Genomic DNA, 26,365 nt, shown 5'->3' with positions numbered 1-26,365 from the left:
TACGAATGGACGCCTCGGCAAACAGTTGTCTTTATGTCTAGAACAGGGAGGGGTCAACAGGTTGTCCAGTGTCCCTCTGGGCTGAGGGCCTGGGTGCCAGGTGGTCCACCTGGCGCTCATCCCTGGCCTCCACAGGCCTCCCCCTTCCTCCCCCCGGCCTTCTTGATGGGGCTGTGCTGGGAAAGGGCTCCACAGCGGCTCCGGTGGATTTCAGAGCCAGAACCTACCCCGGGAGCACCCATCACGCCCAAGCCCATGGCTTTCAAACTTTGCAACCTACGCTACGAAATACATTTCACATAGCGACGCCCCAAACGGGCACGCTTGTTTATTTAGAGAGAAAAGCAAGTCAAGACTTACGTGAAAGAATCCTTACTACTTGGAGAGCGTTCAGATATCTTCTGTTTTATTTTATTTTGTAAAGATGCTCGTTGCAGACTTAAACGAACGGGTAACAGAGCGGGTTTTGCCACGAGGCTGTTGCCCTGCAGTTTGAAATTTGTGGTTTGAGGAAATGGAGCGCTTCCTTTGGGCTGGGAGGGCTCTAATCCACACCACCACCGCCGCCACCCCTCCCCTGGAATACACACATAAATAAAGCCTGTTTCAGTTGCTTCTTTATAAGCCAGGGCCTGGCCGCACACCCTAGAGCTTCCCTGCTGGTGCTGCCCAGACCGTCTGGAGGGTAAAGAGGGTTAAAGAAGGTCTATGCCTTCCATCTCCACATGGCAAGTGGGAGGGAGGGGGCAAAGCCTTGGGCAATGGGGAAAACCTGGAATGGCTCACAAAGCTGGCATCCTGACTCCCCAGCTTCTGTGGCTTTCCACTGCGAGGACACGTGCTGTCCTCCACAACCCCAGCTCCCCAGCACATCCCCTCATTGCTTCCAGCCTGTGGCTTTTAGAGGGCAGAAGACGAGCAAGCCCAGTCATCTCTGCCTCCCTCTCTGGAAGGCTTCCAGAGTATTCCCTACCCAGTTATTGGAGGTGTTAATATCTGAGGAGCCCTGGTAACAGAACTCACTGTGGCCAGGACACCTACACCTAAGGAGATAACTATCTTTTCGTTAACCACAGGGCTGCAATTAGCTAATTGTCCTCTGCTCTGAGTTGGGGGAGGTGACTTGAACCTGACCCGATTCTGCTTTTGCAGCTTTAGCTGGGACCTCTGAGGTGTGACCACGAACCTGGAAGACGCTTGGTTTTGGTGAATGCAGTTAGAGTCTGTCAAATGTGGGCCTCCAAACACCTATGCTACAATCACGTGGAAAGGTTTATTAAAAATGCAGACTCGGGGCGCCTGGGTAGCCCAGTCGGTTAAGTGTCCGACTTCGGCTCGGGTCATGATCTCACAGTTGGTGAGTTCAAGCCCCGCATCGGGCTCTCTGCTGTCAGTGCAGATCCCGCTTCAGGTCCTCTGTCTCCCTCTGTCTCTGCACCGCCCCTGCTTGCATTCTGTCTCTCTCCCCTTAAAGAATAAACATAAAAACAAAAACACTGAAAAAACTTCACCAAGCCCTCGTCAGAGGGTGTCAGGCCTGGCCGCCTCCCGAACTCTAAGGGAACTTGAAGCTATGCTTAGAGCCATTGCTCAATTGTCCCAACCTCCAGAAGAGTTTTGGGAAAAGACAGTGTTTAGAGCCACACCTTTTGTTTTGTATCCAAAATAGCATCCTGTGTATAGTTTGTCACTCACTTCCCAGGTTAGCTGTTTCCAGGGAGGTCAGAGCATCTTGCAAAGAGATGAGATTTGCCTCCCTGGAGGAATATGCTCCAGATTAGAGGATTTACAAGCAAGAGCATTTTGAAAAAGTGGCTGGTCTCCCCCGGTGGTGTTTCAACACTTTGGACGTGTGTGGTCTGTCATCCATCAGATCAGTGTTGTCAATGTTATTCTCATTTCTGTAAAGGCAGACCTGCTCCTTTCCACCTTGTGGCTAAAGAAGAGGCAAAGAGGAAAGCTTGGCTGAAAAATTGGGCCGTTGTGGGTACTGAGAATGTGTGAAAACTTTTGAGGCAAAGTGCTTGTAAGTTATACTTCTGGGGTGATTGTGTCTTCATGAAAGGCATCAAAAGCGTTGAGAGGCCAGGGATGGCCTCTGGGACGCAGTGTATCCTTCTGGAATCCTGGCCTTTGGTCATGAGCTCTAACGGCTGTAAGGGACTGGGGAATTTTCGTCGTGGACACCCTTTTTCTGGGAGCCCCTGCCTAGTAGAGAAGCTCTGCTTGTATTTGCCTATGTCTCTACTTACATATTGATTTTCTGTATACAATTCTTTTCTTTTTTCTGTGAAATGTAACACCCGGTAACACATGCAGCAAACCTCTGTGTGTACTGATCAGTCAAGAAACAATATTACTGAACTCCTCTTACAAGTTTTCAAAGTGTTAAAAACATAATTCTCCTGCAGTGAGCACCTATCATATATTTCAGTTAATTATGCTGGAGGGCAGGAAGGCAGAGGTGATGCCTCCTCGGTGAAAGAAAGTGCTGGATACAGTTAGATACAGAGCTGGTCCATGCCCTGCCAGTATCTGTAGAACTGGTTAATGTTCTACAGGACCATAAAACCATAAACTCTGGGAATATCTTTGCCAGGGGCAGAAATGCTTTGCCTTTCTATTAGTTAAAAATAATCAGCAGGGCTGGGCACCTGGGTGGCTCACTCAGTTAAGCATCCAGCTCTTGGTTTCGGCTCAGGTCAGGATCTCACAGTTTGTGGGGTCGAGCCCCACGTCGGGCTCTGAGCTGACAGTGGGGAGAGCCTGCTTGCGGTTCTCTCTCCCTCTCTCTCTGCCCCTTCTCTGCTCGCTCTTTCTCTCAAAATAAATAAACATTAAAAAAAATAATAGCTGGCAGTGCGTATTCTGTAAGTTAGCTTCAGTCTTTAGAATCTGGGTATAATCAGTAGTAAATGATGAAGTCAAACAAAAATTCCATCCCCAGGGTCAAATGACCTGGAGGCAGGCTTGTGGGACAACCCTCTGGGGTAATTTTTGAAAACATGTGCTGTTCTTTTCTTTATAAGTTTAATATGGAACCATGCATTTCTAAACACTATAGTTTTGGTTTTCCTGACTTTGAGCATCTAGTAGGTATTCTTTTTGTGTCTTTCTTCCATTGGTCGACAGGACCCGAAATTTCAAAGATTCAGGCACGGGGCGCCTGGGTGGCTCAGTCGGTTGAGCGTCTGACTTTGGCTCAGGTCACGATCTCATGGTTCGTGAGTTTGAGCCCCGCATCGGGCCCTCTGCTATCAGCGCGGAGCCTGCTTCAGATCCTCTGTCTCCCTCTCTCTGCCCCTCTCCCACTTGTGCACACTTGCTCGCTGTCTCTCAAAAATAAACAAAACACTAAAAAAAAAAAAAAAATTCAGCTACGTATTTGCGTGTAGCTATAGTTCACTCTTTTTCATCGCTGGGTAGTGTTCCGTTTAATGCTTATACCAGCATTTGATTGATGCTGGTGTTTGTGTGGAGTGGAATTGCTGGGTCTTAGAGTTTACGACCCTTCACCTTACCAAGTAATGCTCGTCTATTTTTCAAGTAGCTGTACTGACTTGCCCTCCCGCCAGCAGTGATGAGAGAGTCTCCACAGCTCTATGTCCTTAGACTTATTTTAGCCATTTTGATCGTATATCATGGTATTTCACTGCGATTTTAACTTGCCTTTCTCTGATAACTAATGAAGGTAAACAGATTTACATTTGTTTTACTTATTTATTTAAAAAAATTTTTTTTAATGTCTATGTATTTTTGAGAGACAGAGACAGCACGAGCAAGGGAAGGGCAGAGAGAGGGGGGGACACAGAATCTGAAGCAGGCTCCAGGCTCTGAGCTGTGAGTGCAGAGCCCAACGTGGGGCTTGAACCCATGAACCATGGGGTCATGACCTGAGCCAAAGTCAGATGCTTAACTGACTGAGCCACCCAGGTGCCCCTATTTTATTTTATTTTATCTTATCTTATCTTATCTTGTCTTATCTTATCTTAGAGAGAGACAGAGAGAGAGAGCACAGGCTGGGGAGAGGGAGAGAGAGAGAATCTCAAGCAGGCTCTATGCTCAGTACAGAGCCCGATGCGGGGCTCGATCCCACAACCCTGGGATCAGGACCTGAGCTGAAATCAAGAATCAGACGCTCAACCAACTGAGCCACCCAGGCATCCCAAAGATTTACGTTTGTTTTAAAAACAAAATGTTATTAGTCTGTAATCGGCAACAATATTGCACGGTAGTTGAGAAGCAAGGGTGTGATGTTAGAGCTGGATTCCGATAACCCACCAGTTACCCACCTCGGAGCATCAGCTTCCCCACCTATAAAATGGGGGTGAGGGTGCTACATAGTTGTAGGGCTGGCTGAGAAAAGGAAATGAGTAATCCATGTAAGGGCACAAAACAGGCCCTCAGCAAGTGGGAGACGTTATAAAAAATGCACCCTGGCTGCTGAGTTGCTGATTCCATTCAGAGCCTATGTTCCCCTGTTGACCATGACGTAGAATCATGTGGCAGCATCGTGGGGAGTCAGACCTTGGTTTTCCACCAGCGTGAGGAGAGCAGGGGCTCAGAACACAGAACGTCAGCTAGCAGAGAAAATGGGTTTCTGTAGCTTTGGAAGGGACCCCCAGCTGGTCACCCCAGAGTCCTGGCTAGCAGGGGCCTGGGCCCCTCAACCCACGTGCACTTGGATCTTCTGGGCACAGAACAGGGTGTCCTTCCACGGTGGCCCACAACAGTTCTTAAGCCGGGGATCTGCTGACAGCTCTGGGCTTGTGGTGGCCCTTCCTTCGGGGCTTTTAGAAGGTCAGAACTTTGCCGCATGTGGAGCAGGGACCAGCCAGACCCCCAGAGTCTGGAAAATGTTTCTTTCCCTTTCGGATGTGCGAACACCCTTTAACCTGCCAATTTGCTTCTCCCATCATTCGGTGGGTTGGCAGAGCAATGACAGAAGTTTCTCACTTGCTGGGGGAACGGAGGGAGAGGAAGTGGGGAGTAGTGGCCCAGGTGGCCCAGACAGAGGGACTGTACCCTGCTTTTCTCAGGCCACTTATCCCTGCCATGCTGCCTCTCCTTCCCTCAAAGTTAGGGGGACCTTATGCTCGTCATCCCTGTCGCAAGGGAAAGGCGGGCTTACTCATAGTTATTCCAGAACAAGAAGACATGGCCTGGGAAGAAGGGCAGACTTGGGCCTGTGGTCACCCTGCTCCATGCCTGCCCTCAGGAAAGGACCCGTGTAGCTGTGACTTTGTCCCTGTGTCCCTTTGTCCCTTATTGAGTAATGAAAGCTCTGTCTTGGGAAGGCATTTAACTTCTGAGCACATTTTCCTCTTCTGTAAAATGGGAATTAAAGTGTACCTGCCCAGCTTCTTTTTTCAGGGGGACTATCCCCAGGGCCAAGGGAGATCATGTGCAGAGAGGCTTTATGCACTCAGTGTGAATCGCTGAGCAGATGCGAAGGTTATTAATATTAACAGTAGCAGGTGATATGTGCATGGGTGCTGGGGAGGGTTCCTTTGTGTTCGGGCTCGCCACGCCTCCATCCACCTGGGGCAGCTGGCCCTCATGTTATCAGTATTGACTCCTGTAGTGGCTGTGTCAGGGGCAAGGTCGATTCTACCAGCTACTTGTGGAAACACGCCCCCAACACAGGCCTCTGTCCTCTTCCACACATGCACTTCCCCTTCCCTGGTCACTGGCTCCTGGGGTCAGGCGTCTTTTCCTTCACAGAAAGTAAACACAGGAAGCTGACCTTTCTAACCCCCCAGGACAAAAGTCGGAAGGGCAGTTGCCTTGCGCGCCTAAAGGCCTCAGGAGGGCTGGCCCCTCTCCTTATCCCCCTCCCCACCAGTGGACAGGGGTCACTGAGGGAGTGGGGCTCGGGGACACTTGCCTTTTGCTCTTGTCTTAGGAATCCAAGAGCAGGGCGCTGGCCCTGTGTCTGAGAACTTCACCCCTGGGTGCCCTTCTGGGTGGGAGTTGAGGGAACCCAGGGGTTTTCAGTCCGGCCAAGACTGGCTGCCTCCCCCTGAGGAATGGGCTCAGCCCATTTTGCCATTTGGGTGTGAGTCCCCCCCCCCCCCCCCCCCGGGGCATGACGGGAAGGGGCAGGGCTGGTCCTGACCCAAACCCCTAAGTGAGGCCCTGCTGCCTTTCCAGAGGACGGCCAGAAGGGACTGCCCCGGGCTGGGACAGCTCCTATCAGGCCTTGGGGCACAGAATCACTAGTTCCTTCTGCCCCAGATAACAGGGCAGGCTTTGCTCTCCTCCCTTCCTTGATGAGGAGGGAGGACCCTGCATTTCTTGTCCTGCAGCCTGGGATCCTCAACAGAGCCCGGTGAGGTCACACCCACAGAGGCAGAATTACCTAACGCTGAAGAGCATAGGCCCTGGAGTCTGCGTGATCTTGGACAACTCACTCAGCTCGTCAGTGCCTTGGTTTCCTTCTTGTGCGTTAACTGGGGACCGTCACATCCCCCCTCGTAGGTGCTGACAAGTTAAAACGAGCCCATGGTGCATCACCCGTAGCACAGAGCCTGGCGCCCGGCAGGTAGTCAGGGAACAGGAGTTGTCACCCTGCAGCAACACCGGAGGTAGACAACGATGCCCTCTCTTACAGAGGTGGAACCTGAGGCCCAGCAAGGTTAAGCAGCTTATCCAAGGGCACACAGCTGGCGTGCCTCCCGCAAGGACCTGACTCTCTCTGCCTGTAGCCCTCGGGGAGTCTCTCCTCACCTGGGAGATCTGAAGTGGCAGGGAGCTTTGGTTGGTTTGCTGTGAGTCCTTCACCCGGCACTTTCTCCCGCTGCAGATAAAATACCATGAGGAGTTTGAGAAGAGCCGCATGGGCCCCAGCGGGGGCGAGGGCCTGGAGCCTGAGCGCCGAGATTCCCAGGACAGCAGCTACCGGCGGCCCCAGGAGCAGCAGCAGCCGCCCCACCACATCCCCACCAGCGCCCCGGGTGAGCCTGAGGCCTGTGGGGCAGAGGACCTGTGACCGGGCCGGCTGTGGGATGGGGAGGAGGTCGGAGAGAAGCCTGGTCTCCGTGCACACACAGGCACCTGTTCACGCACACCCTCAGATCCATCCCACCAGGGGCATCGAGCACCGGGGTCAGGGTCTATGCCGGCTCCCCAGCATGTTGGTAGAGACACAGCCCCTGCTCTAGAATATGCAACACTGACACACAAGCCTTTGAGGAGTGGGGGCCAGGTTGGGGGGGGGGAGTGGAAATGCACGATAGGGGCTTTGTGGGGGAAGGCAGGGGAATCCGGGAGGGACTGCGTTTGGCAAGACAGTTTCTGAGCCCCGTCTCCACCCCCCCCCCCCCCCCATCTTCCAGTTTACCAGCAGCCCCAGCAGCAGCAGGTGGGACAGTCTTATGGTGGCTACAAGGAGCCTGCAGCCCCGGTGTCCGTACCGCGCTGTGCCCCAGGCGGGGGCGGGGTGAGTAGCTCTGGCCAGAGGGAGAGGTCCTGGAGCTGGGGGGTTGGATGGGGCCCGGGAAGCCTGAGGAGGCCAGAGGTGGATGGGCAGGTGGACATTGCTCAGCGATTCTCCTTAGAAACCCCACCCAGGAGGCCTGGCTTTCCCTGACCTTTGATCCCAGCTCCTGTCGTCATCTGCAGGCGATAGGGACCTCAGCCTCTGATCAAGGAAGTGTGCTTAGCGGACTCAGCCCTGGGCTGGGATTGGGGCCCTGCGTTCGAGCTCTGGGTGTACCTTGCGCAAGTTACCTCTCCCTGCCTGGTTTCCTAACTCCGGCTGCCCAGGAGCACACAAAGTACCTTTCTGTTTGGAGCCTTCCAGACCTAGGCCATGCTCCCCACCCTTCATGAGGATGACCCACCCCCATGTCCTTCGGATCTCAGCTTGCCCCTGCCTCTGAGGGGCCCTCCCCAGCCCCCCATGTCAGCTGGATCTCCCCTGACATCTCTATCACTCCCCCCGGTGCCCTTCAGAACACTTTTCCCAACTCAGAACCGTTCTGTGTGTTAACTTCTGTGTGCCTCCCCTGCTGAATGTGAAGTTCTGTGGGGGCAGGGCAGTGTTCCTTGGGTTCAGCTACCGTGAGCCAGGCACAGAGCGGGCCCTCATCGATACTGCCAAGTAAACGACGAGTAAAGAGTAGGAAGTAGGGCAGGATCAGGCTTCCCAGTCCTTCGAGTCGAAGTGGCCCGTCTGTAAGTCCTGATCCTTATCCCATCGAGGGGGCTGCTGAGCCACTCATACCACTGAGCTCCTGGCTGAGCCCAGCCCCTCTGTGCTGGGTTCCTGGGAGCTCGAAGCTGCTCATGTTGGAGCAAGAGAGACAATACCTAGAGAGGTAAAATAGCCCTGAGATACATGTCCTCCTGGAGCCTTATGCCCTGGGTACGAGGAAGTAAACAAGGGAGTGTCCGTGCTGCGTAGGGTACTGGGCAGGACCGAGAAGCCGTCTGTGGGATTAGATTCCAGATAGACCAGCCGGTCCTTCAAATACTTGCGAAACCTATCTTGGACATGAGGGATTTGGCCCTGACTAAAAGACCACGTTCCTGCAGTCTTGGTGCTTACATTCCAGTCAGGAAGGCAAACGAGGCAGTAAAATAAGAGGGTATATATATAAGGTCGGATGGTGGCACATGTTGTGAAGAAAAAGACAGCAGGGTGATGGGAAGGAAAGCAGCAAAGTCCTCAGGATGATGAAAGGGTGAATGATTCAGGGAGACTAGCCACTGCAAAGGCCCCGGGGCCAGCAAGAAGGCCAAGGCGATTAGAGGAGAAGAGGGTAGGAGATAAGGTCAGATCATGCAGGGACTTGTAGGCCACAGGAAGGCCTTTGCAATTAGTGAGCTACGCAGAGTGACAGGTTTTGGTTTATGTTTTTAATTTTTTTTTTCTTTCACGTTTATTATCAAGAGACAGAGAGAGGACAGAGCATGAGCAGGGGAGGGCCAGAGAGAGGGGGAAACACAGAATCGGAAGCAGGCTCCAGGCTCTGAGCTGTCATCACAGAGCCCAGCGAGGGGCTCGAACTCACAAACTGCGAGATCATGGCCTAAGCCGAAGTCGGGTGCTCAACCGACAGAGCCACCCAGGCGCCCCTTGGTTTATGTTGTTAAAGGATCGCTCCGGCAGCTGTGTGAGAAGAGGCAGTAAGAGGTTGAGGGTGGAGGCAGGGAGGTGGGTGAGGAGGCTGTTGTGGGAAGCAGGCATAGCTGGCATCAACCCAAGAGATAGAGACAGACTTGGTGATAAGAGACCAAGGTCACTTCTGGGGGTGGGGGGGGGGTGTGACCACTTATCTCACAGCCTTTGGGGCTGATGGAGCTGGTTTCTGTGGCTTGAAAGACGGTTTGAACTTTGGTGCTAGGGGTACCCGGCTGGCTCGGTTGGTAGAGCATGCAACTCTTGATCTCGGGGTTGTAAGTTCGAGTCCCACGTTAGATGTAGAGATTACTTAAAAATAAAATCTTTAAAAAAAAAAAAAAACACAACAAAGAGAGGGGCACCTGGGTAGCTCAGTCAGTTGAGCATACAACTCTTGATTTTGGCTCAGGTCATCATCCCAGGGTCATGAGATCGAGCCCCGTGTCAGGCTCTGTGCTGAGCGTGGAGCCTGCTTAGGATTCTTTCCCTCCCTCTCTTTCTGCCCCTCTCCCACCCCCCATTGTGAGCACACGCCGTCTCTAAAATTAGAAAGAAAGAAAGAAAGAAAGAAAGAAAGAAAGAAAGAAAGAAAGAAAGAAAGAAAGAAAGAAAGAAAAAGAAAGAAAGAGAAAGAAAAAGAAAAAAAGAAATTTCGTCTAAAGAAAGTAGGACACAGGGGCACCTGGGTGGCTCAGTCGGTTAAACATCCGACTTTGGCTCAGGTGACGATCTTGCGGTCTGTGAGTTCCCGAGCCCTACGTTGGGCTCTGTGCTGACAGCTCCGGAGCCTGGAGCCTGCTTCAGATTCTGTGTCTCCCTCTCTCTGCCCCTCCCCTGCTTGCACTCTGTCTCTCTCTCTCTCTCAAAAATAAATAAACATTAAAAAGAAAAAAGAGAAAGTGGGACACCTCTGAAGGATTTTAAGCCAGAGAATGACATGATCAGGTTTGCGCTTTGGAAAGTTCCCCCTGAGATCACAGTGGGTGAACAATTGGAGGGGGCAGATTGGAGGCCAGAAATAGAAAGCCTGAGCCGTGGTCCTAGTGGAGTGGACCCGTGGGGGCAGATGTGGGAGGTTGAGGGGGCTCCTCCATCCCGGACCGGTCGGCCCACGGATCCCAGGGCCTGGCCTGGGGGACCACGAAGGCTGAGGTGACCCCCGGAGACCAGTCGATGTAAAGGGCAGTGAGGATCAGAGGACGTTAGAGTCTCGCCTGCTTCCCACACGGTGGTTGGATTGCAGATTCACTGGGCATTTTTCAGGGGCTTAAGCACAGCATTTTGGCTGAGGTTGGAGGGTGGAAATTCTTGTGTCAAGTGCAGATTTTTTTCCCCAGAATACGTCTTTGAAACTCTACCGAGCATCGTATTCATTGGACCTATTGCATTCCTGTTCCAAGAGGTGGGGTAGAGCTGTGGCAACTTCAGTCCCTCTCCTGCACCCAGCCCTTGGTAGATGCCAGATGATTGTGAGAAGGGTGATGGGTCTCAGACAGGGAAACACAGGGGTGAGAAAATGCGTAGCAGAGCCCAGGCCTCCCCTGTCTCCCAGCCCCTGGTTCGCTGCTGGGCTGGACTCTGTGCTGGGTCCTGTAGGGTTTACAAAGAAGGGAGCCAGGCCCTGGCCTGACTGTGTCCCCACCCCCGCAGAAGCGGTACCAGCGCTGTGTATGACTACAGCGCCGCCGACGAGGACGAAGTCTCCTTCCAGGACGGGGACACCATCATCAACGTGCAGCAGATCGACGATGGCTGGATGTATGGGACCGTGGAGCGCACCGGCGACACGGGGATGCTGCCGGCCAACTATGTGGAGGCCATCTGAGCCCCTCCCCTGGGTGCTGCCCCGCCCCCACCCGTCTTCAGTGCGTTCCATGGCATCGCGTCTGTCCTGGGCGTGACCTGCCCACCCTTCAGTGTCTCTGTTTTGTTTTGTTTTTTTTTTTTTTTTTCTAAATCTGCGACAGCTTGTTTTATTCCCACCCTCCTCCAGCTACTTTTGCCAACCGAAGCTTGTTCTGCCACTTTCGCGGGCTCCTTCCTCTGGCGGGTTTTCCCCTTGACCAACTTCTTGGTTTTCTCTCTGGATGGAACAGGCGTGGACCTCTTGGGGGGAGGCCGAGGCCCGGGGAGCTGGTCTGGAATGAGAGACCCGTTGGCTCCCAGGCCTCTGCCTTCACTCTTTTCTGCCCCCTCAGACCTTCCTGCCCTCCTCCGCACACACCCAAACTTTCCAGGACTCCCAGGGGACGGGGCTCCATACCCCCTTGCCCCTGGGATGGGCTTAGCCTCTGCTTCTCCGAGACGGGGCGACTGGCCCTCGGAGGGGCCCCCCAGCACCCTCTCCCACTCTCAAGGACCACGAAGGAGGGTCGAGTTCCTGCTTTGGGATTCATTCATCCCTCCCCACACGTGTTCCTTCTCACACTGTGATTTTGCTCTCCTGCCCACGCAGCCCTGGTGCGGGCAAGGAGCTCCCCAGGAAGCATGGCTTGGGTCAAGTGCTCGCCTTTCTTACTTTTAGGGACAGTTGCAGGAGGGAAGGGAACAGGGTGTTCTCTCCCACAGCCCTTTTTCCTCCTCCCACCCCTCGTCTGCAGACACCCTGGTAGCTCCTGAACCATGAGGCAAGGAAGCCTCGGGCCTCTTGGCCTGCCACGCCGGGCCCCCGGGCTCTGGGTTAGGTGGGCCATTCCTCCCTACTCCCCACGGGAGGATGTCTCAGGCCTCCCACGGCCTCCCCTCCTTGGTCCAACCCCAAGCACGCTGGAGCTGCACACAGCCACAGGACCTTCTGTGTCTCCAGGACTCAGCATGTGGGGGAAGGAGCGCGTCTATATCCATGACAGGCTCGTGTGACCGAAGCAGCCAGGGTCCTGGCCGGTGGGAGTCTCTGGGCTTACGCGAGGGTGCGTGGGGCCGTCTCCGCCTAATAGTTTCCTCAGACCCCACGGTGAGAAGGGAGGGCCGTGGGAGAGAGAAGTTCCCCGTGTCTTCTCTGGAGTGAAGGCCCCTCCTTTCCTTGTATCCCCAAATGGCGCAAGCCCACCCACCTCCTTTTCAGCGTGCTGGGCAGAGGTAAGGGGGTGGTCATGGAGTCGGTGGGGCTGATGTTGGGGCTTGCAGCTTGCTGGGGTGAGGGTGGGGGGCAAGGTTTCATGGCTCCAGGCATATTCTCTCCCCTCACGTCCATGTCCTTGGCTGCAGAGTAGAACATCAGACGACCCTATGTCCCCCACACTGTGGGTGTCTCGCTCTGGGGGCTCATCCCCCGCACCACCAGACCTCTCCCTCGCTTACCTAAGGCCCCCTGGAAGCAGAAGGAAAAAGTCCCAGGGCTACAAAACTGGAAGCGCAGACCCCGGGGTGAGGAGGGGAAAAATGGTGCTATTTCCAAGTCCCTTCTCTCGCTTGTCGGTGGCTGTGACCACCCTCGCTTGGCTTCACTCCTCTCTGGGCTCTCTCAACACCCCTCTGGGCCTCCCCCTCCTGCCTTCGCCCTGAGTCCACTCAGGCTCCCCAGCTGACATCTTTGCCTCCTTCGGGAAGGAGGACCCTGCAGGCGAATTCAGCAATCCGGTCCTCACCGCTTGCGGGGTGGACGTGGGAATATTTTCCCCAAATCAGAAGGTGGAAAAGAAATGACCATTGGTGTTGGGGGAGAGCCCTGCTTGACTCGTCTCTTTTCCTCTGGCCCCAGCCGAGGTGAAGGCGGGTGGAGGGTCTTTACGTCGGACCATGTGGAAGCTGAGGGCGCTATGGGGGAGCTCTGTTGCCTTTCTTCGTGATCTCAAAGCACAACGCGGATTCTGGGACCAAAGGTCAGAGGTGCATCCTGTTGGGGCACCTGTGGCTGGCAGCGTGGTGAGAGGCAGGAGGAAGGCCTGGAGGAGCAGGAGGCGGCCTGTTTTCCCTCAGCCTAATTTTCCTTCCAAAGCGAGGCAGGCCAGCCACTGGAATCTTGTTGCTGGCCCCTCTGCTCCTCCCGTCCTAAAAATAGGGGACCTTTTCCACACCCCCAGAGAGGAGAGGGACTGTCACACTGGTGCTGAGGGACCCAGGGGCTGCTGGGAGTCCTTGCTCCTTTCCAGAACCATCCATCCCTAAAAGAGCACAGAACCGAGGGCTGGGCCAAGTCCCTGGTCTTTTCTTACAGTTCACAAAGGTCTTTGGCCAATCTAATCCCAGGAAAGAAGATGCATTAAAGCTAGAATGTGAATATAACTTTAGTGGACCAATAAGAAAGTGTAAGAAGCCCAATGGTGAGAAAAGTGAATTCTGTCAACACTGCTTCCTATTTTCTTCCTCATGTCCCTCCAGGGAAAACTACTTTATTGCTTAATTTCTGCCTTTTTCCTCTCACATATGCACTTTTGGGCCTTTTTTTTTTTTTTAATAGCTGGAAAAAAAAAAATACCACCCCACAAACCTGTATTTAAAAAGATACAAATGACCATGTGAAATTTGCCTCTGTCCAAACATTTCATCCGTGTGTGTGTGTGTGAAGCCGTCCGTTCATCTTTTTATATGGGGTGGTTGTCTTTTCTTGGTCTGTTTTGGTCCCCTCCCTTGTGGGCTTGTGCTTGGGATCAACTCTTTCTGGCCTGTTACGATTCTCAACGTTTGACTTGGACCACAAGTGAATCTTTCTCCTGGTGACTCAAATAATAAAAGTATAATTTTTACCTGCGGACTTGGTTTTCTCTCTGGCTCTGAGGTACTGCTGCTGAGTGTGTGTGTGTGTGTGTGTGTGTGTGTGTGCGCGTGTGTGTGCGTGTGTGTCTGTGTCCTGTTTGGGGGCATTAGCCTGGCACCCTCCTGAGAGCGCTGCTGCCCTTCAGGGACAGAGTGACCAGTTCCTCTGCCCAGCCTGGTGACATTTCCAGAAACTTCCCTGAGCTCCTGTATTTCCCTCTTCCTGTCTGACTTCCTTAGTTATGCACCTGTCTCCTCACCAGCCAGTGCACTCAGAGGGCAGGACTTAAGTTCTCTAAATCCCCAGGGCCTGCCCGGGGCCAGGCACATAGCTGTTCAACAAATAAACCTGTTGCATTAATGCATGAGCTCAGCTCGGGGGCAGCTTTGGGACATGGGAGGAGCTGGGCGCTTGTTTGAGGGATTGGCAGAGGGGCGGTCTGCCCGCGGGATACGACAGGGGATGAAGCCATCTGATCAGGTGGTCTGGCAACCCAAAGCAGTATTCACAAGCCAAATCACCACGACAATGTCTACCTCACCGATGGGGGTTCACTGGAACCCAGGGAGGCCGTGGTTTGGCAGAAGTTGCACAGCTAGTGGCAGGGCCAGAGGTCTCAGGGCCAGAGGTCTCAGAACCCACCGTGTGACCCTCGCAGCCTCACGCCATGCCGCCTTGCCAGCTGCCTTGTGGAAAGGGGCCTTTCCCGCTTGGGGCCCAGAACAAAGGCATTCTCTGGCTTCAGGTTAGCAGCAGCGGAGATGGAGAGGGCTCTCCCCGAGCCTTGGGGATGGAGAGTAAGAGAGAGGCAGGGCTGGAGGGTGCAGGGAGCGTCGGAGGCGCTGGGCGGGATAATTAAAGACAGTACCGCCACCCGCTCCCTCTGGGAAGGAGCTGCCGCCTAATGTGTTTTCCGGCGGAAGGGAATGAGTTGGCAGATCTCGCCTCCTGTTGGCCTCCCCCCTCTTGTCTGCAGAGCTGCTGCCCTCTCTCCCAGGAGGCTTCATTCACCTTCATTCAAGGGGGCAGTGGGCTTGGGAGGGAATCCGCCGTCTCTAGAGGCTCCCCGCTCACAGAGACCCCGGGCTCTTCCTCTTGGGCACGAGCCGATGGGCACAGTTTCCAGACCCCCTTCTAGAAGTGGCCTCAGTTCCCGCGGCCTAACATGTGGAAGGGGGTTACTAATGCCCTCACCCCTGGGGCCTTCAAAAGAACTATGTAGGGTAGGGCCAAGGACACTAGGCCTCAGAGATGTCACAGGGAATTTTTTTTTTAATGTAATAGGAAATCATTAAGACATAAAAAGGAATAAAAACAACACAAGACGTAACTGAGTACCCGCCACCCCGCTTAAAAGATAAATCATTAATTCTCCTTTCCCCTCAGAAGGCATCGCTTAAATTTGTATATCTAGACCCTCTCATTGCAGGGAGGGGCCTGGGAATTCATTAGTGTGCTCTTTTTTTTTTTTTTTTAAGTTTATTTATTTATTTTGAGAGAGAGAGAGAGAGAGTGAGCAGAGGAGGGGCAAAGAGAGAGGGAGACAGAGAATTCCAAGCAGGCTCCACGCCATCAGTGCCAAGCCTGATGTGGGGCTTGAACCCACGAACCATGAGATCACGACCTGAGCCAAAACCAAGAGTCAGACCCTTAACTGATGGAGTCACCCAGGCGCCCCAGGACGCTCTTTGATGAAACACTGCCCTGAGCTCTCTGAAGAGAACAAGAATGCGGGTAATGACCACGAAGAGACAAGGAGTCGCTGGAGGAGAGATCTCTGGCGCTCACACTGTCCATGGAGTGATCTGAGCCGTGCAGGTAGGGCTGAGGGGCATTTCAGATGAACAGGGTGGGCCCGTCAGGTGGGGGGGGGGGGGGGGGAAGAACACGGACTCCCGAGTGTGCAAGCCTAGTTTTAAATCTTGGTCTCCCCCATTTCCAATGAGACATCAGGCCAGTTCCTGACCATCTCTGAGCCTCATCTATAAAAGGCTTGTGGGGAGGTTGAAATGACCTACAGCGCGTGTGCAGTATCTGGCAGAGTTCGGGAATCCCCCAAGCGTTAGCTCCAACCCCAGAGATGCCAACCGAGACTCACCCGAGCCCTCTGTCCGTGTCCCTCCACGACGTGACCCTTACCACCTGCCCATGGCCCACCCAGCTCCCCACCATTATTTTTCTGAGGTAACTGGCCACAGATGTGTTAGAGGAAAAAGGAAGAAGGGAGGCAGTCAGGAGGATTCATTCCTAGGGCGTCTGGAGAGAGATCAGATCTCCTCCTCCGTCCATATCACGCAGCCTCCATTTAGATATGAAGGGGTGGGATTGGGTTCCTGGGGAGAAATTGAGCCTCTTCGCTTCTGCTGGGTCTAAATCGAGCAGTGCCTTGGTTACCCGCTCCCGGGCTTTGTGATTGGTTGGCTGTGGGGGGAGAGGGGGTGGGGGGGAGGGGGGCAGTAGGCTGCTGATGGAGCTGCCGCATCCCTTCGGCTGGGGCCCCGGGAGGGGGAAGGGAAAAGACCGAGCAGCGGAGGGAAGAGGGAGCCATTTCTCTCCACTGGCTGCGACCTCCGTGCTCACAGCTCACATTTGCCCGGAATCCAGAGGCCTCCTCGGCCGAGGACTCCATCATGCTGGATATTTTCATCCTGATGTTCTTTGCCATCATAGGCCTGGTCATTCTGTCCTACATTATCTATCTGCTCTAGCTGCGGCGGGGAACCCTCAGAACAGCTCGGGGGGGAAGGATGGAGCTGACTGGCCGAGCATCCTGCTTTGCTGACGCACCGGTGGATTTTTGCTTCTGGTCGTTATTTCGGGTATTGATTCAAAAACCAAATTGAAAGAGATCTTGTTAGCCTTTTTTTTTTTTTTTTTTTTTTTTTGCCTCAGACGCACTGATAGAGCATTTCTCAGACCACCCTGAAAAGAATAAGAAATGCCAACTTCTTTCTCTGAGACCTAATTCGAACGATTTTTAAAATGAAAAATAAACCCCGCAGTACAAAGGATTTTTAGATAGAATGGGTTGGGAGTGGTGTGCTTGGCGGGGGAGGGACTATTATTTTCCTAGTTTTTTTCTTCAAGTTCGGTGTTCCTAGTCCAAGTTGCCTTTCTTCTCCTGGTAATTAAAGGTAAAACACATCTTTATATGTCAGCAGAGCGGTTTGCAATTATGCTTCCACAATTGCATTAATTAATTAGTGACTCGTTTTCCCTGGAAGGTGAAGCAGCTAATGAAATGTACTTGGGAGCGGGGTCTGGGGGAGATGTCCATTCTTTTCCAACTCTGGCGTTTGGTGGCCAGGAGGGAGGAATTCCTAATTTGTTTCTTAGTCCGTAGCCAGTACTGGGCTGCTGGTATCTTTGCTGTTCCCATCTCAGCCTTGTTTCTGGGTTTCCCACAGCTCCTGGTCTCCACTCCAACCAGAGACCTCTTAGCAGCAGTCCTGCTGCCCAGCAGACCTCTTCCAGAACCTTCCGGATATGGCTAACCACTGTGGAGCAAGGGGCTTTTTGAGCCCAGAGGCAGAGGGGCACTCAGCCGGGACGTCAGGAATTCGTGGGCAAGGCTGGCAGATGCTGTGTGCGTTTGAGCTGTGGATAGAAGGTGTTGAGGACACAGAGCTGAAATGCAGACTCATGAAAGTTACCACGGAGAACTGCGCACATATCCATTTTGATAGCCTCTCTCTAGGTGTAAATGCAACTGCGTATTATGCTAAAGTATGTTCTTCCCTTTCCCTCTCACACACTGGGGGGATAGTTCAAGAGCACATTGTCTACCCTCATGTCTGAAGTATTCAGTTTATCACTGTCTTTGCAGACTGCACAGCCTGAGGTGGTGTAGTATCCCTTGTCTCACTCTTTAGCCAGAAGGAACTCGTCATTTGAATTTTTAAGATTTATGATATTTTTTCCACTCCATACCACGTGAGCCCCAGCTTCTCATTTAAAGAGAGAAATGGTTATATAGTCATTATTCTTTGAGACTGTCTGAATTATAAATTATTGAAATAGGGTAGCTATAACTCATCTTACTTGTTATGTGGGGAAAATCTCTCTCTTGCTCCAAAATAAATGTTTGTTGTTTTTTTTTTTTTTATATTGTCAAATGTCCCTTTTCTGGAAAAAAGACTTTCAACATATTTCTTTGTCCAGTTAGGGTTGAAGAAACTATATATTTTGGAACCCAGAGTAGACTTGGGCCCCAAATCTGCGGTACCCATTCCTTTGAAAAGTCCATCATGATGGTTCTACACTGGATTTTCCTTTCTGGCTTAAAAATAAACAAGGAGAAAGATTAACTTAATAGTTTTTATTTATAATATTGTGTTCAATTTCCGTGTTTTAAAAAAGCAGTAAAATTGAGGCAATACAATATATGATCCAATAAAAAGGGAAAACTTGCATTTTAAGATTCTGGCCAAGAAAAATACACTACTCCAGGAGCATTGTCTTGGCAACAAATTATGTGACCTTCGAGAAGTCATTTAACGCTCAGGGCTTTTGTTTATTCTGACAAATGAAAGGGTTAGACTAGAAAATTGTTAATGGTAAATTTTTTATTTCAAATTTATTTTTTATTTTATTATTAAATTTTCATTTAAAATCTTCCCTTTCCGTTTTAAACTTCTTCAATCCTGGGATGCATTAGCTTTGGAAACCACACCTTTGAGAGCAGAATTCCTATGGAACAAACTCTTAATAGTTCACCAGCAGTTTGCTTTCCTGCTCTCTCTAAATGACATTTGCTAATGAAAGCCAACTGGAAAACCCTCTCTCTTTTTTCTTTTTTGGGCACTACCAGCTACATTGTGAGAAGAGAATGACGATATTTATTCACTCCAAACTTGTATCAGTGATAATTCGCCTAAGCTGTTTAGGGAATGCTAACAGGTGCAATATACTCTATGGTGGTATGTGACACAAGGAGGTGATCTGACAGATAAGCTAGTGTAGGAAGCATACATACAGGGATGAGGCTGATCTTCACTTATCCGGGGAGGCCGTGACATGACATTTCCCACTGAAACACTCCTCTGACTCTTTGGCATAACTTCGTGTCTCACACTAAAATTTTTTCTACTGTAAGGCAAGCGTCAGTATTTTGGAGGGGGTCCAAGTTACACAGTTAATTATAGTGGTATGAATCTTCAAGTTTTAGTCTCTAGCCAGGTTCACTCTGAAGTCTTTTATGAGGCCAAGGCTCTTTAGCCTGTATTCACGCATAGTCGAAATGGCTAAACAACTCAGTGAAAACAATCAGCCAGTTTCAGTCCTAGCCCACTGATACATATCACCGATATTGGGTGCAGTGTAAGCACAGAAAGAGTGTCCATATTGCTTGTGAAATATTAAGGTTTCAAAAAATAAGTAATTATATTTTGGAAGAAATTTTAGGACTTTGTGCCTCTATCCATGCTAGAAAATGCCAGCTTATAATAGAATTTTACTGGGTGCATCATTTCAATACCTTTTTTAAATTTCATATTTAAACTATTTGTATATTGGCCTCCTAATACATAATAAAACACTGAAAAGAGTTACTTCTGTAATATAAAGGTTTTTAAAAAATGTTTATTTATTTTTGAGAGAGAGAGCACCCATGCATACACAGGGAAGGAACAGAGAGAGAGGGTGAGAGAGAATCCCAAGCAGGCTCCATGCTGTCAGTGCTAGCGCCCGATGCAGGGCTCAAACCCATGAACCGTGAGATCATGACCTGAGCCAAAATCAAGAGTCAGACGTTTAACTGAGCCACCCAGGCGCCCGTATAATATAAAGTTTTGTATACATTTTATAAATCTGTCATAGGCAATCCTGTCCTATAAAGTGGGTATTACACTTGGTCCACATCAATGCAGTAATAAATCTAAATGTAGATTACTTAGAAAATAGTTAATGTGGCATTACACTAATTCCTGCTTTCTTGATAAAAAATAGAAATTTGTATGGGAAAGTGATGTATTTTATTTCAGGAGAAAGAGGATATATTTTGGGAAACAGTTAAATAATGGAAAATAATAATAAATATTACTAAGTTTTAAGCCACCTAAGACTCATTATTCTGGGTGTACAGAATCATGTCCAAACTTTGAATTTGAAACTTGGCATGACATAATTTACTAAACTTCAGAAAATTTGTTTGCTTTTAAGAGGCTTAAAATTAGCATTATCCAAAAAATTAATAAAATTAGCATTATTCAGACTTCAGATCCCTTAAAAGTACCATTTTAATGTTAAATTACTCAAAAAAAGGGATTTTCCCTTAATAAAAAGTACTTAAGCATAGCTGAAGTGGAAAATTGTCTTTGAATTACATGCTTTAGCTTATCACACTCCAAATATTTGCTAAGCCTAGAATGGCCTCTTCTAAGTTAGTTTTGCTCCCATCTATTTTAAACAAAAATAAGACCAGTCATATATAAAAGAGGAAACAGAAAAAGCCATTGACACGACTTCCATTATAAACTCAAACATGCAGATACATCTAGAAATACTTAAGAACTTTTTTGTTCTTAGAAAAACAGATCTTGTTGTCATGGGAAACTGCAAGTAATCAATCCACAATACTTAATTACATATTTTGTTTTTTGAAACTGATGTTAAACTATACTTGTAGTATTTGGAATATCAATTGCTTGGAATTTGGTCTCTGAATTAAATAGCAGAATAGTGTAGAATACTGATCTACTTATAGGCTATTGTTCAATTTATGAGTTTTTGGTAGCAAATGAAAGTATTTAACCAATTAATTTATATACTATAGTATTAAGCATAAGTATACATAGATATATAGCTTATTGCAACATTATACTAAGATGTTTTGTTTTGATCATGGTAGAGCTATAATTAACAGCTTAAATAAAAATCAGTTCCTCCACAAGAAATAATTTAAAGGAATTACATTTGGGGTGCCTGGGTGGCTCAGTCAGTTAAGCGCCCGACTTCAACTCAGGCCATAATCTCGTGGTTTGTGAGTTCGAGCCCTGCATCGGGCTCTGTGCTGACAGCTCAGAGCCTGGAGCCTGCTTCGGATTCTGTGTCTCCCCCTCTCTCTGCCCCACCCATGCTCATGCTCTGTCTCTCTCTGTCTCTCAATAATAAGTAAATGTTAAAAAAAAATTAAAGGAATTACATTCAATGACTTACATAATGACAAAACTCTGAACAAGTTAGAATGTTTTTAATTTTAATTTTATTAATATGAATAAATAACAAATTAAATAAAATTTAGCAAATATTAAATATTTAGGTATCAAAGACATTTTATCATAAATATAATACTTTAAAAATAACACTGATATTTTTCAGCTTTGTACACATTTATAAGAAAGCCTTTCAAGGGCTACACTAAGCCTTTTTTTACATCTCTGGTTACTTAAGGAAGTTTCTGAAATTATATTTGCTTTCTTGATGAAAATCAAATGTGTCCTTAGTACTTCGGCACTTTTTTTTTTTTTAACCTAGAGAAGACTATCCAATAGTTTTTCAGGTCATTTTTCCTATCTTAGCGACGTTTCAATCAACGAAGAAACATATGTCCATAACCTGATTTCTTACAGGTTTCACTGCCACCTGCTAGTGGAATTGAAAGAAGTGACATCTCTAGTAAGGTGTCCAGCAACCAAAGAGCATAACAGTTTTATGTTTTTACCCTTCACAATACTTACTGACAAAGAAATCTGTAATCGTATAATTGGATACTATTCACTTAAAGAGGCTAACTCTTGAGCGACAAACACACAAAGAGGTTAAGGTTTGTTTTTTATTGACATAAGATGGTTCTTCCAGTTGCATCTTTTCCTGTAAACCTCATGCTTGCTCTGATCTCCATTTGAGGTGAATGATTATCCTGGCAATAAAAATCTTTGTGATAACAGAAGAACTGGAAGCAAGAACTAAGTCGTCAGAAGATGGGAAAAGTGTGAAATAAGGTGTCTATTGTTCATGCTATGGAGAACAGCTTGATAGGCAACCACCTGAACTTCTTGAATGATTGAACTGCTGCCCAAATTTAGTAATTTACTGCCTGCTTTGTGAATATGATAAAGAAGTTAAGGGGTCCAAAGAGCATGAGACACAATTATTAAAAAAAAAAAAAAAAGTGCTAAGGTTAGATAGATGTTCCCTGATCTCTTAAGGTACAGTGTATTTATCTCACAAGATAAAAGCTTTGAATGAGTTTCCAGGAAAAGAAGTGTCCTTAGTTTGTCAGTATGGGGTTGTGTGTGTGTTTAGAAACAATGGTAAAGATAAATATAATGATGTGTCATTGGGTTTGCCTTCTAGTAGAAGTAAAACTCAGCATCAAATGAAAGTCAAAGGAGACTGAGGGAATTACTATTAAAAGGTAAAAAAGAGTTAGAAGACCAGGTCAATCTTCTAATTTAGAAAAAGATGTGGGATAAATGATCTGACCTGTTAGCAGCTCACGTTGTTATAACTGTTCTCAAGTTAGCGGTGGCCAGTCTCCTGGTTATGGTTAGGCCATTCATTTTGCAAATGCTCCTTTTTCGGTAGCACTATGAATGTCTGCATCGTCACTTAAACATCAATACCAGTGATAATAATATGTGCTTTTGCAAGTTAATCTCCCACCTTAACATCTGATATCACACTTCATTCCTGATGACAGATGTATTTGGCAAAAAACTGGGCTGCTGAATTGAGGAAATTGCAAGTTTAGTTTCAATGTTATTCTTGTCTATTAATAACTGAATGAAGAACTTGTCAGTTTACTTTTTATTGGTAAGCGTTTTCTTTTCACTTTCTTTTCATTTATCTACTGTACCTAAAGAATGAATCAGACTTCTTTATGTTCCAAATTTTGGGGGTGGATGAGATAATAGTCTCACAATTATCCGGGATAATACAATGATGTTTTTAAAACATTGTATAGCAACAGTCAAGTCCGTTCAAGTGTATAACGAGATTGAAAATTGGCTCCAAAAATGTTTTAAGTTAAGGGGCACCTGACCTGCTCAGTCGGTAGAGCCTGCGGTTCTTGATCTCAGGGTTGTGAGTTCAAGCCCCACATTAGGTGTGGAGCATACTTAAATAGATTTTTAAAAATGTTTTAAGTTAAACCATGCTTCTTTGGTAAACGTGCTGAAAATAACTGGTGTGGAGACTGGGATAATTCAAGGAATTCAAGAAAACTTCACAATGCCAAATTTCTTTCTGTAAGAGAATGAAACTTAACATCTATTTAGTAAAATACTAAAGATATTCACTGTTTATTTTAAAATTTTACTTTCCCCCCATTTTCCTTTTTTCTCCCCAAATAATCTAATAGGTATATTGGCAACTTGGAATCACCAGTGTTTTCACAAATAAATGGATTAGGTTTTCCAAAGCTTGTATAGGAAAAAGAGTGAGAGAGGGAGAAGAAAAGGCTAAAATCAAGGTATTATTTTGTACTCTGGTATCTGCCAACTTTTAATCTTTCTAATTTAATTGTGGGTGAATTCTGTTTTTAATTTAATGTTTATTTATTTTTGAAAGAGAGAGAGAGAGAGAGAGAGCGAGGGAGAGGCAGAGAGTGATGGGGACAGAGGATCCGAAGCATGCTCAGCACTGACAGCAGAGAACCTGATGTGGGGCTCAGACCCACGAAATGCGAGATCATGACCTGATCTGAAGTCAGACACTCAAATGAGTGAGCCACCCAGGTGCCCCTGGGTGAATTCTTAAAATGAGAGGAAGAAATTGAAACCAGGATAAAAGCAAGAACTTTGTTTCTGCATGAATATGCAAATGCTAAACTCTGGAGAAAAAATTCCGGCCACCAACGGAAGTATAGTTGGACCATCCATCAGAGAAAGATAGTTAATTTCTGACATTCCAGAAATGAAGGAAAGTGCTTTTGCTACTGAACTATAGTAAAATCTTGTTATCACAATTTACGCTTTCTCCAAAAATTTCACTCTTCCTCAATCCTTTAAATCTCTGAGTCCCTCTTGCCAAACACTTGAGAATTTCTCACAATTTACATCCCACTTATATGGGTAATTTCTATATTTTCTAGTGTTCCTTTCCTTCATCAGCTGCAGAGGTGAGTTAAGTCAAGAGCTTAGAGAAACTAAGCCAGCATCCTTTCCAGGGGGACGGGGTGTATCTTTAGCAGAAATAAAATGATCAAACCCAAAGAGAAGAAAATGGGAGGTCCGGGAAGGCTCCAGCATGATTTCAGCCCCGTGAGACACTATTAGTTTCTATTTTAATAGTAAGAGTGGTGGTAGATGCCAGTTAGAGTGAAATAGTCCTGGAGCCTCTTGGAAACCATTTACTTGAACGAAAACCTCACTCTCTCCAGGGTTGCTCTACCCATGTGTGCTTGCACTTTCCTTCAAGTCCCACTCTTTGGGAGGAAAGCTTTAGGAAGAAGTGCAAATTACTTGTGAAGATTGTTCTGGCAGTAGAATAAATACTTTCTTTCATTTTATATTCTCCCTTACTTGCAACATTTTACTCTAATCTCTAGGAAGGAATAAAAGATGATTTAATTGGGGTGCCTGGGTGGCTCAGTCGGTTGAGTGTCTGACTTCCACTTAGGCCATGATCTCATGGTTCATGGGAGCCCCATGTTGGGCTCTGTGCTGACAGCTCAGAGCCTGAGGTCTGAATCAGATTCTGTGTCTCCCTCTCTCTCTGCCCCTCCCCCACTTGTGCTCTGTCTCTCTCTCAAAAATAAATAATTATTCAAAAAAAGACTATAGACTTTCCTCTATTTATAGATTTTTGTCTTAAAGAAGGAAGTATATATATATATATATATATATATATATATATATATATATACAGACATACATATATATATGCATGTGTATGTATACACACACTTCCTTTGGTTTTTGATCTGTTAGCTCATGCAAAACATGAACAAAATATATGTTCTTTGTAATCATATGCCAAAAGGTAGTAAAACATGTGATTTATATCTATACATTCCAAAATATCATATTACAAATCTTCACAAAACATTTTAGGTTATGTCTACACAGTCTAAGCAAAGTGAACAGATACAAGCCATTTAGTGAATCTGAGTCATCTCTACCTATAAAACAGAATTTTCCCTTGCTTCAAACATCCACACATACAGGTTGGCCCCAGATTCTTGGATACTAATGCTCTATTTAGTTGGGTGTTAGGTTTATCAAAATTGGAGGCACAGCTTGTTTTCCAGAGAAATCTCAATACATTCTTGGGGTTGTCTGTAATTTTTATATTAATAATGGTGTAAGTAGTTGCCTCTAAAATTCTATGGTTTTTGAGTTCTTAGGTTACTTAGGTGATAAAAAGTCCCGTGGATGCTGTTCTCTGAGTGTGGAAAAGTAGCACTCTTCTAATTGTTAGTTCAGTGAGGTATTCTCTAAATGCAAGGCTTTTGAGTAGTTAGGTAGAAAGAGTATTCATGGTCAAATACAAGACCTCCTTATGGAAGTTAGCCTGAGCATGCACAAGATGGAACAGATTCAAAAAGCTTCTGTCATCTTCATCACGGTCTCCTGTATGCCACACAGGAATGGACAGCAGGGAAAAGAAAATCACAGTTAAATTTTTAAATATATGATTTATTCAGAACAAGATGTTCCAATTTTCCCTAATAATATGTAACAGAAGACTAGTTAGTTATCTTTACTAAGTCATACACTAACCACTGAAATCAGGGAGTTATATATGAGTACTGACTAAGAAGTAGAAGAAAAGGGTGCTGGTTCATGCTTTACTGCCTCTAACTATATGACTTTGGGCAAGTCAAGTAATTTCGCTAAGACTTAGTTTTCTCAACTGCAAAATAGGGTTGATTATCATATTGACTAGCTAATTAAACTATACAATAATATGTGTTGAAACTAAAAAATATGGGATATTATTATGATGATTATGATAGTTGGCAAGTTAACATTTTACTGTGCAAAATTGAAACGAGTTCCTTCTGGAGCAGACTCTTCAACCTGATGTTTTCCATTAAAATCCATACCAGAGTTAAAAAGCAGCAAAACCAGGGACTAAATATATCTCATGGAAAAACAAACCAAAAATGTCTGCTCCTTCTATTCTTAGTTTAGAAGTAAAAGTCTACACAGAATTATCTGTTTCAAGTGGAGATTAGAATGCATTTTATTCACACCTGTGTACCATCTACATGTACACTCACCAGACATAATTGACTGCAGCATTTCCATTATAACACAAGCAAATGCATTTGCCACACTCTGCAGGAAGTTATTTCTTTCCACCGGAGTGCTAAAGACTTTACAGACTTTTTGCATCATTTTAACCGCCCAATCCATGCAGTATAGTTCTTTCTCACACACCTGATTTAGATATAAAAAGAATTATGGTAAATCTTCATGTAAAGGAAACTGTAGAATTTTAAAATGGTACTAATAATAATGGTTTATGACTTCACATGATTTTATTCCACATAACATCATATTGAGTTTATAAGTGAGAAATGCTCTTACATTTAATTCTCCTTTGCTTTCAAATGGTACAATTTTAGTGGGAAAAAAGTGTGAGGTAAATAAAAG

The 26,365-nt window shown here is 47.3% G+C and overlaps 2 protein-coding genes and 1 long non-coding RNA gene across 4 annotated transcripts in view; 2 read left to right on the top strand and 1 right to left on the bottom strand.

The window, feature by feature from the left end:
* The window catches only part of LASP1 (LIM and SH3 protein 1), a 39,057-nt gene extending 25,240 nt beyond the window's left edge, over window positions 1-13,817 (top strand). Inside the window, exons 5-7 of the mRNA XM_053893466.1 lie at window positions 6,806-6,956; window positions 7,338-7,449; window positions 10,787-13,817. Of these exons, the coding sequence (XP_053749441.1) occupies window positions 6,806-6,956; window positions 7,338-7,449; window positions 10,787-10,952 (429 nt within the window). The 3' untranslated portion in view covers window positions 10,953-13,817. The remainder of the gene's footprint in view (window positions 1-6,805; window positions 6,957-7,337; window positions 7,450-10,786) is intronic.
* A 2,455-nt stretch (window positions 13,818-16,272) lies between these two features.
* On the top strand, window positions 16,273-23,222 carry LOC109247403 (uncharacterized). Its single transcript, XR_002071723.2, has 3 exons — window positions 16,273-16,642; window positions 17,231-22,577; window positions 23,125-23,222. It is a non-coding gene; the product is annotated as an uncharacterized LOC109247403 (long non-coding RNA).
* FBXO47 (F-box protein 47) overlaps window positions 21,007-26,365 on the bottom strand; it is a 26,140-nt gene continuing 20,781 nt past the window's right edge. For both annotated transcript variants that reach the window (XM_053892758.1, XM_019415987.2), the window contains 2 exons: window positions 25,990-26,149; window positions 21,007-25,336 (listed from right to left, as the gene is read on the bottom strand). In XM_053892758.1, coding sequence (XP_053748733.1) covers window positions 25,224-25,336; window positions 25,990-26,149 — 273 coding nt within the window. In that variant the 3' untranslated portion in view covers window positions 21,007-25,223. The remainder of the gene's footprint in view (window positions 25,337-25,989; window positions 26,150-26,365) is intronic.

The sequence above is a fragment of the Panthera pardus genome, unplaced genomic scaffold (assembly GCF_024362965.1).
Source record: "Panthera pardus isolate Hobbes unplaced genomic scaffold, ASM2436296v1 HiC_scaffold_3, whole genome shotgun sequence".
Taxonomy (NCBI): Eukaryota; Metazoa; Chordata; class Mammalia; order Carnivora; family Felidae; genus Panthera; species Panthera pardus.
Note: the sequence above shows the minus strand (reverse complement) of the source record. Positions and strands in the feature narration are given on the sequence as shown.